Below are 16,772 nucleotides of genomic sequence, written 5' to 3' on the forward strand. Positions count from 1 at the left end.
AAAAAAAAAAAAAGACCAAGTTGTAAGATAAGAATGATTAGCCTATTATAAAATTCAAATAAGATTATCCAAATGGTGCAACATTGCAGATGGTCCTATTTGAAAGCCATAAAAAATGACTTCTTAATGTTCCATTTCTTTTGGGCATTTTTACTTCTCCCTTAGGTTTCTCTATTTTTGTTGTTTGGTGCTCATGCATGCCATCCAAGGTTGGTTTTTGCATGGAAGTGGTTTGAAAAAAGATTTATCCTCAGAATAGTTGGGATGTAGTGGTTCCAATTTTATGAATTATACAGGAAGGTGGGGTTATCTTGTATTCTACCTTGGTTTACTAAGTGTTCTTTGTTGTTGTAGTGAGGTAGTTAGAGAAGGAAAGTTCGAAAAAATGTTTAGTTTTTGGTTTTTTTACTTGTTTGTTTTCTTTTTCTTTTTTTGGGTTTTTTTAGTGTATTTTGAAGGAGAGAAATCAAAGTCTTTCAAGAAGTGATTAAGTTCTCCATGGTGCAACACTATGATTTTTCCTAAGGTCTTAAAGCTTTTTTAGGATAGCTTCCTATTTTTGGCTTTAGTTGGAAATTGAAACTGAGACTAAAATCATAATTTTTAAAGGGTAATATTGGTATTGTAAATGTTTTATTTAACATAAAAGAACTTCTTTCATAAATCAAATTGAAGCTTTTACAAGAAGCAACATTTTCCCTAATTTCCATATTAAATTTCTTTTTAAAGCCATAAGCTCTTTGAACAAAATTAGCCAAACAAGCATAAAAGCTCTTATTGAGCTTAAAAAAAAGAGTTGTTGACTTCTCGAAAGTTAATCCAAATAGGGCCTTAGTTCATTTAGATTGTGGTTACTATTTGTAAAGAAGAATTCTATTCTTGATTATGTGGATGTAGGTTGGTTTTGTTGCATTTTTTTCTTTATTTTATCTTCTTGTTAGCTTATTTGGTTGGTTGGATTAGTCTCATTTGCCATTTTGAGATGCATGTACATTACCCATTGAAAAAGAGAAAAGAAGGATCATCCATATGAGGCTCATGCTCAGAAGTGCAGAATAGATGCCATTAACAGATATTGGCTTATGAAGGGTACTCCTAGAAGACTACAAATTATCCAAGCTAGAATGCATTTTGTATAACTACTTGCCTAAGACAAGTTTGATACATCTTTTAGCTCCTTAATGTCTAAGTCTTCTAGTGTTTAGTATTGTAATTTTTTAGTTCGGCTAAACAAACAACCCTCCCTTAGTTTTACATTGAAGTTATGCTTAGTAAAATATTATTTGCCTTCCTTTTTTCTGAAAGTGTAAACTGATGATTAAGTTGAAGTACTAATTCCTCTTTAACATCATTAGATGTCTAACACTCTGAACTTCAAGTAATCATTGCTTTGGTCTATTAGAAGCTTTTGCAATGTATGTAGTCTTGAAATGCTCCCAAAAACCTTCAAAATTAGCTTAAGGTTTTGTAAATCTTCCATGTTGGCCTTTGAAAAGAAGATGGTGTCATCTGCAAACCGCAAGTGTGACACCTTAGTTCTGCTTCTCCCTACTAGGAGCCCTTCTAAAAGACTACTCTCCTTTGCTCTCAACATCAACCTACTTAAGATATCAACTATAACAATGAAGAGAAAAAGTGGATAGAGGATTTCCTTGTCTAAGACCTTTCTTTGTTTTAATTTATCCTTTGACACTACCATTCACTAAGACTACAAAATTTATTGAAGATAGGCATCCTCTCATCAACTTATTCACATTCACCACCTAGTACTAAACCCTTTCCTTTCTAGAGCTTGATAAAAAAAATCCTAGTCCATATGATCATAAGCCTTTCCAAGATCAATCTTAAAAACCACTCTCTCTTCTCTCGGTTGTCTCTTTTCATCCACCTTTTTGTTGGAGCAAAGCTTTAGTTTATAAAGAGTAGACTATCTTCCAATGTATATTTCCCATGACAATATGTTAAGGTATAGGCCTTGTTTTGTATTTTGGAAAATTTATCTACTTGCTCTGTTTGACCAGATTTTTGTATACTTGGGAAGGATTCCTCATTCTTCACATGCATTTTCAATTCTTTATCAATGAATTGTAAGAAAGATAGATCAAACCAAATGGTACAAAACCTATTCTTCCATGGTTTTGTTTTTCTCTATTTTATGCTTCTTGAAAAATTATGTTGAAAAAAAACAGCTTTTAAAAGTCATTATCTTTTTAAGGTAAGACTCAAAGAGTGTTATATTTTATATTAAAGTTCCTATCATTTTTTGTTTTTAAAAACAAAAAATAAGAAGTGTATCCAAATGAGCGTACCAAATGCTTTCCTTTTTTCTTGCAATTTAAGTATATGCATGTATGTATATAGACACGTATACATAGGTATGTGTGTGTGTATATATATATATATGTATGTTTTACAAACAAGAAATCGAAATAGCAGTGCAAGCAAATGAGCTTTAGTTATTTTGTGTTGTCATCATTACACCATTTTATTCATGCTTGCTTTTTTCAAATAAATAAATGTACTAAATTGCTTAAATGGACAACATTTAATAAGTTTTAGTTTCTATTCTATTTTGCACATTTTCATTTTATACAAAATCTTGCTTTACTTGTACATAAGGGAAACTTTATTTTGTAAATATTTACTTTTTAATCCATTTATCTATTTTTATTTGTAGGGACATCTCATAAAGAATCCCAGTACACAAAGGGCTAAAAGTTTGATGGAAATACCTTGTGCTCATCGTATTGTTGTTAGTGGCACACCAATACAAAACAATCTTAAGGTAATGTCTTCACTAGTTATAATGTGTACATATACATTTTTTTTTGCACTTCAGTTTAGTAATAGATTCTATGATGTTAGAGCATAAGAAGATAACTTTACATATCTAATGTTGTATACTTATTTTTGGTTGTGGTTATTATAACATAGGAATTATGGGCGTTATTTAGCTTTTGTTGCCCCGAGCTTTTGGGTGACAAGAATTGGTAATTATATTTATAATTATCTTGCTTTTACTGTTTTTTTTTTTTCTCAATTTTGTGCTTCTTGGGAGATAAAGCTTTGGAATTTTTTTTTTCCTAGGTTTAAGGTCAAATATGAGTCTCCCATTCTTCGTGGAAATGACAAAAATGCTTCTGATAGGGAAAAACATATTAGTTCAAGAGTTGCAAAGGTAATGCTTTCTTGTACATTTAAATGTGCTTTATGTTTTGTGATTTAGAAGTTTATTTTTTCCTTTTATTTCTCTTTGGATATATCGTTTATATTGTTCATACTTTTGAGTCTTTCTATTTTCTTTTTTAGTTAGTTGAAATGCAATAGTAAAGATTCTATGAGAAATAAGCATATTTTTTAGCATATGTGATTATTGTAGTTCTTTTTCAGTCAATCACTTAATCAAACTTGAGCAACATATCTTAGAGGATGCTCCATATTCATGTTTTTGTTTTGCTCATAATACAACAAACATAAAGCCAACCAGTAATTACCATAATAGGTAGTAGGGGCTAATAGAATTTAGGGTAGCCATGGAGAAAAGGTTTCAAAATTGTCAACACCAAATGTTTGAAAGTACACTTCTATTGTTAGATGAGCTTTCAACCTCTCAATTATGCCATTAGAATGACATAGTTGCATGCACCTAATGACAGCTAACCTATTTTCCTAGATGTATATGGTTTAATTCTAGGTAGCATTCCTGTGCCATGTGGTAATTTCCTTATCCATTGCATTTCCCAAACTCATGATAAGACAAAAGCTGAAGAATGGAAATACTAAACAAATGGTAATGACAAGAGAAAAAGAGGATGTTGAGCATATGGTTTAATGCTTTAATGAAGAATTACAAGTGGATGATTGATGAAGCACTAATACTACTTATGTGAAAGATATCTTGAGGTCTCCTTTGATATACTTAAAGTGGTTCCAATGTTGATGTTATTGAACAAATAGTGGAAATATTTAACGAATTAACAAGGACGAGCATTGTATAAGTGATTGAGAAGCTAGCATAGAACTTTTTTTTATTATGATGTTAACATCTAATGAGTGACCTTGAGAAGAAAAGAATGATGCTCTTTTAAAGAAAATGAAACAGAACTCACAAAATAGCAACATTGTGGAGGATCCCAACATTTTTGACCCTTTTGTTTTCAAGAATAACGCAAAAAAAAAAAAAAAAAAAAAAAAAAAAGAAAAAAAAAAAAGAAGAAAAAAAAGAGCTAAATGGCTTAAGGATTTGGTTTGAAATGTATAGTATGGGATTTTGCGGAAAACAATCACATCCTTAAATAAGAGGAGGCAACTTAAATAAAGGTTTGTGAAAGTAAAGCATTGTAAGGAGTACGCCTTTTTAAAATCGAGATGACCTATGTTTAATCAAAAGTAACATCTTAGTAGGGTGTTATCCACTAGGATTCTCTAGGAATATTCGTATATAATATTAAAGTTCTAATATTTATTAGAATTTTAAAAGGAACCTTAGTTTGCTTTGATTTGCCTCTTTAATGGCCCAATTTATACTTTTAGTTTTGGGAGCTCCACCACTTGACTTTGTGTCAATTTCTTTATGGGGTTTTGGTTTAGTTAGGTTAGGTTTTGTTTGTTTGCTTCCTCTCTTTTTTATTTCCCTTTCAATCGGTTCATCTTTCCTATCCACCTATCAAATGTTTGTTTTGTTTTGTTCTAATAATCTATATGGGTAATATGCTTATAATTTTTATCTGAACTTCTATCATCTTACCTAAACATTCTTATAAAAATTCATTTTTAACTAACTCTTCTTTTTCTTTAATGTAATTGTTGCTAAGAGAGTTGAAAGAATAAAAGGATATCAATAAAAAAAATCAAACAGCCACACCCAAAGTAAAATAAGAGTGTCTAACAAGGATCCCATACCCACATCCAGGTCATATCTTGTTTGACACACGTACGGTGGATGAAATTGAAGAATTTGAGTATCATAAGCCTCATAAATGGTTTTCTAGGCCTAAATTACTTTCATTTTCTTTTGTTAGTCAACCAATTTTCCTAAAAGCTTAAGTTTGTAGGATTTGGGCCCACAATGTATATCATGTATTCTAACCCCCTTCCTCACATGTAGCCTCCTTTGGGCTTACACCTAAGGTTTAATAAATTGAGGAAATAAAGTGTCTTTTAGATTTAATAAATTGAGGAAATAAACATATGGTAAGGTTTGATACATGACCAACCACCAAATGAGACTTAGATATCATTCTAGACAACCAATTTACCTAAAAAATTAAACTTGTAGGATTTGAGCTTATAGTGTATATCATGCACTTTAACATCTTTCAAATAGTAGACTAATTAGTTCATGCTTTAAATCTTGACCTTTTGCTTCTAAAGCATTGGGAGCTAGATTATTTGAACTATAAGGTGGTTCAATACCTTTTCTTGCTATCTTTTGAATTACTCTTCGTCCTCTAGTTTTAATTAAAGTACACCTAACATCCATGTATTCTTTAGTGATCCTATAATGCTTACTCGAGGTCTCTTTGAAGATTGTATATTGTAGCATTCCAATCTCGTGTAAAATTGAAAACAAAATCACCTCAAACATTCATGATATCAATTATTAAAATGATCTTGATCCTTAACTGACCTTCACCAAACTTGAATGCAAATATGAGAATATCATTGTAATTGATCTTACCTTAAATTGCTCAAATTGTAAGCTAATGCTTACAATGTAAATAGTCATGGAATTGCCAACATATAATCCATGTGATTGCATTTTCCTTTTTTCACAATTTTATGACAACATATATCATGAAATGATTTACAAGGACAAATGCAATTTTTTTTGTTCTCCTCATTAAAAGCCTTTTTAGGATCCACTCTATCGTTCACATTTGATGGATTTAATTGATTTAAAATCAAACCCTTTAGCACTAAGTTTTCTAACACCATAATCTATAAACAAATGCTTAAAAGAAGCATCATGCTTTCTTTATATTGGTCTCCTTGAATCTTGTAATCGTTTAAAATTCCTTCAAAGTATGCTCTTCTTGAACCTAGTTAAATGATGGAGTAGGGCTTTGGAAGTTGCTTTTCTTGTCTATACAATATAGTGTTAGCCATAGTCAAGGATGATGTCAACAATTTATAACTATGACATCTTCTAGAGTTTGATACAATGTTTTATAAGGCTAAAGGTCGTCTTGCCCAAATGAGGCGAAGCGTAAGCCTCGAGGTGGAACAAGATGTAAGTCTCAACTTTAATAATAATAAAAAGAAAACGATCTTAAAAATTAGAAAAATACTAATGAAATCACATGAAAATTAAATAATAAGAAACCATATAATGTATAATAATCAAATTAATTGTATGTCGTTTTTAGTAACTTCTAATTTAGTGTTTTTTTTTTGTCTCTTCTAAAATCCAACTCTAATGCATTTATCAAATAATCTTCAAAACTCCCATCACTCCATCATTATCACTAGTAAGATCCTTTAATGAATCATAATTATATCTAATTGCTCTATTATCCTCTCCATCAGTGTTAATATCAATCCATTTTTCTTCTTTATCCATTAATTACAATGATCTTTCTTCTTTTATCCATTAATAATGAAATAATGATTATATATAAGCTCGGTCACTATAGTGGCCAACAATTCTTTTATTTTTTCTTCTCAATCTCTTCCTTTCATTTTCAATTAAAGGATTAATTGGTAGTCAACTAAGCACTTATTTTTTAAAAGGTTTAACTTTAATCTTGGATGCAGGACAAAACTTATAAATATATACCAAAACTTCTTAAAAGCACTAGTTACTACAACCAATAAATATTGAGGCTCAAACCCCTTAACAAATGTATATAAAAAGTTGATGAAGGCTGTGAACCCATTAAAATCTTTTGAATATTTGAGGCTTAATGTCACAGGATGCTTCAACTGAGCCTCCTCCTGGGTTTATATAGAGCCCAAGAAGCTTTCGGAGACTCTTGGAGTCATCTACACTAAGGCATTGGAGGGAAGAGTGTGGAAGGTTCTAGAGATGTCTACACATCTCTACACTATGGTGGAAGGCATGAGATGAGTCCAAGGCTTTCTAGAGAATTCTAGAGATCTCTTGTACATAGGGTTGTACATAGAATTGTGTAGGGTATTGTAGAATCTTCTTGATTTGTAAGGAACCCTTCAAGGTTCCAGAGAGTTCCATTGGTGCCTAGAAATAGGTGAGGGCCTCATTTGGCCAAGACACCACCCGAGAACCTAACCAACCAAGCAAGTGAGTCCTCAAAGCACTTGTAAAAGCTTCCTTGAGTAATAAGAACTTCTATTCTTTAAGAGTTGCCTACTACGCCTTCTACAACTTCCGAGTGGCAAGCGTCTTAGCCTAGCAAGCTAAGCATTGGGAGTAAGGCTGACTTAGCAAGATCAAGCGTCTTGACTTGTCTAAGTGCCGCACGAGCTTAGTAAACGACTAAGTTCGTGACATTAAGCATTAATAATCCCAAGGTTACAACCACAAGCTATAAGCCTTAATCAGGTGAGACTTAAGCATCGATTACACTTTATTGAGGCTATTGCCTCAAGGCTAATTTGCATAGCTTGCCTTAGTAGCCTTTTAAAACATTGGTTTCATATAACTCACCTAATTCCTAATAATGCTCGGTAAAAGTGAAAAAAATTTAGGAGGGGAAAAGAAATAGAAGAGAAACAAGAAAAAGGAAAAAAAGAAAAAAAGGAAATGGAGTGGAGTTGAGATTTAGGTTTGTTCAGATTAGCATCTAAGAAGCCAAAAACATTTTCTTAATCTCAATAAGAGTTTCTATACTTGTTTGGATAATTTTGTTAAAAGAGTTTATGAATTAAAAGATACATTAATATGGAAGCAAATAGAAGTTCTAGTTTGGTTTGTGTATTACCTTGTAGCTAAAACAAAACTAAATACTATCCCAAATGACGCCTTATATTAATTTGCATTGATACTATGTTAATGTATTGAGAATAGAGAAGGAAGAGAAAGTGAGAATGAAAAGGTTAAAAGGAGAAAAAACAGTATGTCCAGGGTTGACTTGTGATCTAATTCATATCAATATATTTTTTGACATTATGCTAAAACCTTAATATTGGTAACCATTAAATTGGCATTCTAGCAATTCATTACAAAACCGATTACTAAAACCAATGGCTTACTAGTTTAAATCCATCCTTGGTGAGTTACCATGTCCTTTTGATTTCTTTCTTGTAGCCATTACTCTAATTCATGCAATTGTGTTTACTAAGACCAACATTCATCACCACTTGTCTTGAGCTCAAAGATGAACATATCGGTTTATATATATATATATATATATAAATATCAGTGATTGAATTTTATTGATATATCGGGAAATATTGATGAAAATTTTGACATAAAATATTGGTGGGATGGAAATTGATTAGAACTCATAGATCTTGGGAAAATTTAAAAAAAAAAATATTGGTAAAACCAACATTCATCACCACCTGTCTTGAGCTCAAAGATGAAAATATCAGTTTTTATAGATATATATCAGTAATTGAATTTTACGGATATATCGGGAAATATTGATGGAAATTTTGACAAAAAATAGTGGTGGGATGGAAATTGATTAGAACTCGTGGATGTTGGGAAAATTAAAAAAAAAATGATAAAAGAAACAATAATACATGTATTGAAGTTGTTTTAATGAGAAATTTGATGTATGTATAATGAATTTGTAACATTAGTCAATAATATAATGAATTTGAAAACATATTAATATTAAAATGATAATATATTTAGTTTGAATATATTAAAGAATATAAAAGAAATGATGACATACATAAATATTTTTTATTTAAACATATTGAAAATTTTATTTACAAATTTATATTTGACATATGTTTAATTATTACACAAAAGACATAATAAAATAATTAAATTAAATTATTTAAAATATTTTTATTTTAACTAATTTATAGTATAATATATTAAAGATATTTATAATATGTATATATATGTTTTATGCGAAAGTGTAATATTAAAGACTATTTGGCTTAGTGGCATGGGCATTCCATCACAAGCATAATAAATTAATGAAATATTGCAAATTTAACTTGATGTGTTAATTTGTGCCTGTGGCTTAGCTGGTTTGTTTGTCTTGTGTTATGTGTCAACAATGATTTATAATTTGCATAATCATGTTGAGTTATGGTCAATCTCATTCTAGGTGGGAAAGAAAAATTATATATGATGCATTATTTTATCAAAAGCTAGATACCTAGTATTAACAACGTAACATTTAGTGAAATTTCCAAATAGTGAAAGTTATCAATATTTGCACTCTTCATATCTTTGTGTTTGAATTTTTTATACTCTTTTTTTAATTGGTAGGTTTGCATCATGCTAGGAAATTTGAAGCATAAATGATTTCAATCTTTTTTACTTTTTGTCTTTTATTCTTTGACCAGGAGCTTAGAGAACGTATTCAACCTTATTTCTTGCGTCGCTTAAAGAATGAGGTATTTCATGAAGATGATGCCTCAGAAACTGCCAAACTTTCTAAAAAGAACGAGATTATCGTGTGGCTAAGATTGACAAGTTGCCAGGTGTAATTCTTGGATTTAATGTACATTTCATTCATTTTTGATGGTAGGTTTTGGTTGTATACTTATACTAATCTTCTTGTTTACTATTGGTTTGTTGTAGCGACAACTATATGAAGCTTTTTTGAACAGTGAGATCGTTCTTTCAGCTTTTGATGGCTCACCATTGGCTGCAATTACGGTATTGTTTTCCTTATGTAGCTTTTATCTTCTTTGTTGCTCGATATCTAGTTGATTTTTTATATGCAAATACCATGGAGGTTCTTTGAATTGTTGTCATTTTCTTATGTTATGCTTTTATTTTTATTTTTTATTTTATGAATCCCATTATACAATGTTGGCAATAGCTGATACGATAAGTTTCTTTTTTGCTTTTGGATTATTATGGAGGTCCACAACTCTTTAAAGCTAGTGTGGTTTGGGTGGATAGTATCCATATTGATAGAAGAGTATTTTTTAAAGGTATAGTGTAAAAATAAAGGATGATGCCATTTTTTTTAGGGTCTTCCATTTTATACCAATGATTTAATTATAAGATTACAAACTTTATGTTCTTTTTTTAGATTATGCACACTTGTAGCATGGGATTTTGGAAAACTATGATGAGAGAGTACAAATGAGTGAATGATCTTGAATTTGAAAGCAGTTATGACTATGAATTAAAATATTTGAAAATGCAGAAATATTGATGGTTGGATTTTATAGAAATATCAAATGAAAACTTGAAAAAAAAAAATTTGGTGGAATGAAAATTGATAAAATCTCATAAAATATTGGAAAAAAAACTCTATGAAATGATGAAACAAGCAATAATACAAATATTGAAGTGGTTTTATTGAAAAAAAATAACGTATATATGACCAAATTTGTGACATTCGACAATAACATATGAAACATGAAAACACATTTAATAGTAAAATGATGATATATCTAGTTTGTATATATTCAATGATATAAAAGAAATGATGATAGATGTATAATTTTTTTTTTTATTTACAAATGTTTATAATTTCATTTACAAATTTTTATTTCTTATGTATTTAGTTACTATACAAAAGATATAAAAAAACTCATTAAGAAGATTATCATGATGATTTTTGTATTCCTAACAATTTTTTAAATGAAATTTGAAAATAAAATAATTAAAATTAATTTATTTACTAAAATTTTGTTTTAAATTTCATTTTTTGCATAAATATATTAAAAAGTTTTAAGAAACACAAATGAGTATATACATTTACTATGCATAATTACTAATAAGAGCAACATACCTTATTGGTGCAACACTCCCTTTCTAAAAATTAAGAGATCAGTTTTTGAATTTTAATTTTTTGTTCATTCTCTCTCTAGTTTCCACCATTTTCTAGGCTACCAAACAAGGAGAATAAAGGCTAAATTCTCCATATATAATAGCTAAACACCATTTCATTTGGTGGAGGAGTGTTTTTGGGTGAAGATCACAATTGAAAGTGCATTTTTCTAAAGTGAAAGTTGATTCCTATTTTCAGGTTCTTGAATTTTTCAATACTTTAAGCGAGAATTTTTTGAGAATCTCTCTTGATTAGGCATAAGTGATCCTTCTTAGATTCATTGAGTGATTGTTCTTGCGATGATATTCAGTAATTTTCACCTAGATTATCTATGAGCAACTTCTTGACTAGATTCTTAGATGAATTAGGGCTAATAATTTGAGAATCAAAACTCTTAAGAGTTGGATTAATTTTGCTAGAAGAAGAATCCTATTAGAAGCTTAGATTTGATCTTAGTGGTTTTGCATTGTCTTTGATTAAGATTATCACAACAATGAGGAAGATAATTCCAAATGTTCTAATGGTTTTTTCCAATTATAGTTCTTTGCTCAAGGTTTAATTGTTTTGAAATCTATTTGAAAATTCAATTTGAGAACTAAGTTTTAGATTTGACTCAAATCCTTAACTGATCACAGTCCTTAGTTCCTAAAGCCAAAAATGAATTTAATAAAAAGAACTAACAACATGACTTCAAGTTTGAACATACATTTTCCTTTTCATAAATTACGACCATTCGACAAAATCAAGGTGTGATCCAAAACTAGTCTATGTAGAATGCATTGGGAAATGTAACGTGCTTGTTTGATGAATATAGGTCTTTTTCAACAATTGGAGACATTGCCATTGATATAGCAATGACAGGGAAATTGTTTGAAGTTGAAAAGAAGATCTTTGAGGTTTGAAGGCTTCCAAGGAGGGGAATGGATTTTTGTTGCGAAAAGGTATTGAGGTATTGCTTTCTCGATGGCCTTAGGAAGAAATGAGATCACTTGGCTAATAGAGCAACTAAAGAGGGCATCGGAGTTGGAGGGTTCTTTGGGTTTCATTTGGAACTATTAGGGAAAAACAAGTACACATCTTTTGGAGATTTGTTTTAACAATTCAGGTAGGTTCATTGAAATCACAGAGTTTATTACAAATAGAATAACTAGAACATTGGTTATTCCTGAGGATGATAAAAGCAAAGGATGGGAAACCCTAAGGAAGACAATATCCTCAATGTTGAATCTCCTTTTGGTGCTATTGTAGTATGACAATCAGATGAGGCGAATACAGAGGAACTAGTGGGTGATGGTTTTTAAGGAGTGAAACACTCTTATGCAAGAGTTGTCAAAAAGGAGGGTCTAAAAAAAGGATCTTTAGTTCCAGTTGATAAGTGGGCTAGAGCTGTGATTTGTGAAAGTTAAGAATTTAAGATTAGGATATTGCTGGAAAGGCTATTGCTAGACAGTTGGGTTTGAGGGACTAATGTCTATAAATCCATTCTTGACATATAAAGGGTTATTCTTTATGGACTCCACTGAAAGAGCTTTGTGGCTTCAAGAGCATGGGAGGTTGTCAATAAAGGAGGAACATGATATTTTCTTGAGATGGTTGCCTAGAGAAAGTACAATGGTGCTTGGAAAATTCAGGCGGGGATAGATAGAACTAAGAGGCCTTCCATTTCATTTATGGAACGAAAACCATTTACAACACATAATGAAGGCTTAAGGGAGGTTGATATAGGTAGATCATTGCCCTTTGAAGCTTGTTGATTTATCAAAGGTTAAAATGAAAGTGAAGATGAACCCAAATGTGGTGCTGCCAACACTTATGGAGGTGAAAGATGGTGTCTGGAGTTTCATGGTCTCAATTTAGGTCTTCAAAGTAGAAGAAGAAAGTAGACATGAGAGGGATGAGTCAACTCGTAGTAGTGGTGAATTTGACTTGATGAGTAGGGTGTTTTTTCTAGGAAAAATTCAAGTTAGGGACAAGTGATAGAACCAAAGAGAATATGGGAAACAATTTTATTCCATCTTATTGTTCTTCATTTTCATATTCAAACCTAGAGCTAAACAAAGCCTTAAGGAGGAGGAAAGACGTGGCAACAAAGAAGAGAGGCTTAGAAGTGGAAAGCCCACCAAGTCTTAAAGATTCCTTAGCTGATAGATCTAGGCCCGTTTCTTTTGTTAAGGTCCATTGTGGAGGAAGCCCAAAAAGAGGAGAAGGTTAAAGGCCCTTAGTTCTTACAAGAGGCAACCTAGTCTAAACGGAAAAAGGAGCCCAAACCTACTTCTTAAGAAAGACCCATCAGACACTTTTTCCCTAAAACTCCAAGGCGTAGTCTCCACTTCTGTGGAGAACCAACCCATTGTAGGTCATAAGAGTTGCCCACATGAAGGGCAACCTTAGACAACATGAGGCTTCGTGCAAGTAGTTTGCCCCCACTTGATAAAGGTTTGTCCAATGAAAGAAAACATACTTCAAACTTCCATAAGGTTTTAAGGGAGTGAGGGTCTATAGTGGTCGATGATGTTGTGGATTTTAGCATGTATCCCTTTCTGAATTTTAGTGTTGAAATGGATCCATTGAATGAAGCAATTCATGTAAAGGGTTGAGGATTGATTGACTTCAACCAGGGTGGACAATGTCCTATCTTAGAAATAACCCAAGAAAACACTGAAGAGACTGAAGGAGGAGATGGATTCTCGCTTTGTGGTTTGCGAAGTCAAGTATTTCCTTCTAATCTTGAAACCTTTAATGAGGGTCAATTCTTAGTTGTTGCCGCATTTCATCTTGATCAATCTTAGTTTAACTTATTGAACTTGGGGTCAAAGTCTAGATTCCTTGGCTATAACTCCAATGAATGAACCTATTGTAACATTTGTGCTTAATGTTGGCGGCCCCACTTTCAAAGTTGTGGAGTGCCTTAGAGATATCAATAACTAAAAACTTAAAAGTTTTTCTTTTCTCAAGTCGCCACTTCGCAACCTTGGTGAGAGCACCTTAGAACCAACCTCATCCTTGTTGGAAAAATCACACATAGTAAAATGGCCAATGACAAGTTGGTTTTGGAAACTATGAAAAACAAGCTAGTCAAAGGTAGTGTGAAAGTCCTCCCAACGCACAACCATCGGTTAAGGTTTATTTTAGAATGAAGTATAGACCTTCACATGGAGTTCTTGTGGATTTTTAGGTTTGATTTGGTAGTTTGAAAGACTCTTAAGTGTTCACATGAAGATCATTAGTTGGGATATTAGAGGGTTGGGTTCCAAAAGGAAAAGGATTATGAAGGATTTCCTTAACTTTGAAAACCTAGACATTGTGATGCTTTAGGAAAGACAGAGGGAGACTTGTGATAGGAGGTTAGTGGGCGATGTGTGGAAAGGTAGAAATAAGGATTGAGTTGTTCTTCTAGCTTGTGGGGCATAAAGGAATCGTGATAATATGGGACTCAAAATAAGTTCAAGTGTTCAGAGATGGTTTTAAGGTCTTTTTTGGTAACTCTTAAGTTGAGTTAAGATAAAGAGGGAACCTTCTAGTTGACATCGGTTTATGGTCCTAACAATTTTAACATGAGGAAGGATTTTTGATTGGAGCTTCAAGACCTTTTTGGTCTAACTTTCACGATTTGGTGTGTAGGAGGGGACTTCAATGTCATAAGAAGAATCTTGGAGGAAATGGGTGCCTCTTGGTTAACCCTTATCATGAGGATTTTTATTAGTTCATAAGAGAAAGTGAGTCAATTGATCCCCTTATTAGAAATGCATCTTTTACTTGGTCAAATATACAAGAGGTAGGATAGATTCTTGTACTCAAACAAGTGGGATCAAAGTTTCCCTCAAAGCCACCAAGAAGTGCTTCCTAGATGGACCTCTGATCATAGCCTAGTCTTCTTTGATTTCAACCTTTTTAAGTGGGGTTGAACTCCATTTAAGTTTGAGAATATGTGGTTGCTCCAACTTAATTTCAAGGAAAGATTTAGTTATTAGTTGCAGGAGTGTTAGGTTGGCGGTTAGAAATTCTTGAAGAAACTAAATTTTGATAAATCTATATTGAAAGATTGGAATAGGGTGTCCTTTTGAGATTTAAAGGAGAAAAAAAAAAGAATATTCTTTCAAACAATGTAAGGATTGATAACAATGAGCAAGAAGAGAATCTGATTCCTGAACTTTCTACATTGAGAGCCATAAGGATGGGGGATTGGAGGAGTTATTGTTAAAGAAAGAGGTTCATTGGAGGCAAAAAATCTAGGTTAAATGGATAAAAGAAGGCAATTACAATTCTAAGCATTTCCATAAGGTGGCCAATGATATACATAATAGAAGAATAAAAAAAGAGGCTTTCAAATTGTGATCGCTCTCTACTCTTCATCAATCGTCAGGCCGGCCAGCGGTCGGAGTCAACGTGTCCTCGACGGCCACGACCAAGGGAGAATGGTAAGAAGGGAGGGCAGTGTATTTGGAGCGCTTTGAAGTGGAGAAAAAGGTCTTCAAGGTTAGATTTGAAGGCATCCATGTGGGTCCTTAGATTTCAGTTACGAAGAAGGTTCCAAGGCACGCTTTCTCGGTGACTTTTGAAGAAGAGGAAATTGTATGGATTTTAGAACAGTTGAAGAAGGTTGTGGAGTTGTCAGAATCTTGGGGTAGATCGAGAACACATTTGGTGGAAATCTATTTCAATAATAGAGGAAGATACATTAGAATTTCGAAGTTCGTCACAAATAGAAAATCTTCCTCTCTGATTGTTCTTGAAGGAGTCAAAGGTAGAGGATGGGAAGCCCTATGGAAGTCGATATTGTCTGTGTCGGAGAGCCCTTTTCATTTAGTTATGAGAATAGAGGTGGAAGCAAAGATGAAAAATAAAGATTGGGGTTTAAGGAAATGAGCTCTCTTACCTGTTGGAAAGTGGGCTAGGGTTGTGATTTGTGAAGGTCAAGTTGTGGTTCAAGATTGGGGTGTTATAGGTAACGCTTTTTCGAGAATGATGGGGGTGAGGGTAATGATTTCCATAAATCCTTTTTCAGCTTTTAAAGGTGTCTTCTTCGTAGATTTAGTTGAAAGAGCAAACTGGCTTTAGGTGCAAGGAAGGCTAGCTTCGAGAGGACTAGTTTTTAGGTTGAGGAAATGGTCACCAAGAGAAAATACAATAGTTCTTGGAAAATTCAGGAGGGATTGGATAGAGTTGCGAGGTCTCCCATTCCATCTATGGAATGAAAATCAGTTATGATTCATAATGAAGAATTGGGGGAAAGTGACAGAAGTGGATCGTGATACTTTAAAGCTTATTGATTTATCAAAGATTAAAGTGATGGTGGAAATGAATCCGAATGTGGTGTTGCCGGTGCTATTGGGGGTGATAGATGGTGCCTGGGTTTTTATAGTTGTAGTCACAATCATCAGAGATGAAGAAGAAGAAGTTTGGAGAAAGCCCGAGTTAACTCACTTTAGAAGCGAGTTGGCTTCAATGGGAGATGGCGTGGTGTAGGGCACTTCATAGGCTTGGAGGATACGTGGCAAGGCTAGGATAGCCACCCACTTTGGTTGGTCTCAAATATCATTTCAAATTCAAATGGGCTTGTGAAGCGAGGAATTGTTATAAAGGAAAAAAAGGCATGCATAGGGAGAGAATCATGCCTAGTTGAGAAGGAAAGCCTAGGCCTATTCTAAGGTTTCCTAGGTATTAGACCAAAGCCCTTAACCCTAATTGTTGCATTCTTTGTAGGAAGAGCAAAGAGACGATTGATAATCTCTTCTTGCATTGTCCGATTACTTTGGGATTGTGGCATAGAATCTTTTCACATGCTGGGATGAAGTGGGTTCAGTCTAATAGTATTTGCAATATGTTGGTGATCTCCTTCAAGTGTTTTGCAAATTCTATTAGAGGTAAGACTCTTTG

General features: G+C 32.7%; 1 protein-coding gene across 1 annotated transcript in view; it reads left to right on the forward strand.

The window, feature by feature from the left end:
* Positions 1–16,772, forward strand: part of LOC100261895 (protein CHROMATIN REMODELING 24) — a 37,239-nt gene that overhangs the window by 7,386 nt on the left and 13,081 nt on the right. Inside the window, exons 6-10 of the mRNA XM_002264224.4 lie at positions 2,678–2,785; positions 2,935–2,990; positions 3,088–3,178; positions 9,451–9,588; positions 9,689–9,766. Of these exons, the coding sequence (XP_002264260.1) occupies positions 2,678–2,785; positions 2,935–2,990; positions 3,088–3,178; positions 9,451–9,588; positions 9,689–9,766 (471 nt within the window). The remainder of the gene's footprint in view (positions 1–2,677; positions 2,786–2,934; positions 2,991–3,087; positions 3,179–9,450; positions 9,589–9,688; positions 9,767–16,772) is intronic.

Source organism: Vitis vinifera, chromosome 4 (assembly GCF_030704535.1).
Source record: "Vitis vinifera cultivar Pinot Noir 40024 chromosome 4, ASM3070453v1".
Lineage (NCBI taxonomy): Eukaryota > Viridiplantae > Streptophyta > Magnoliopsida > Vitales > Vitaceae > Vitis > Vitis vinifera.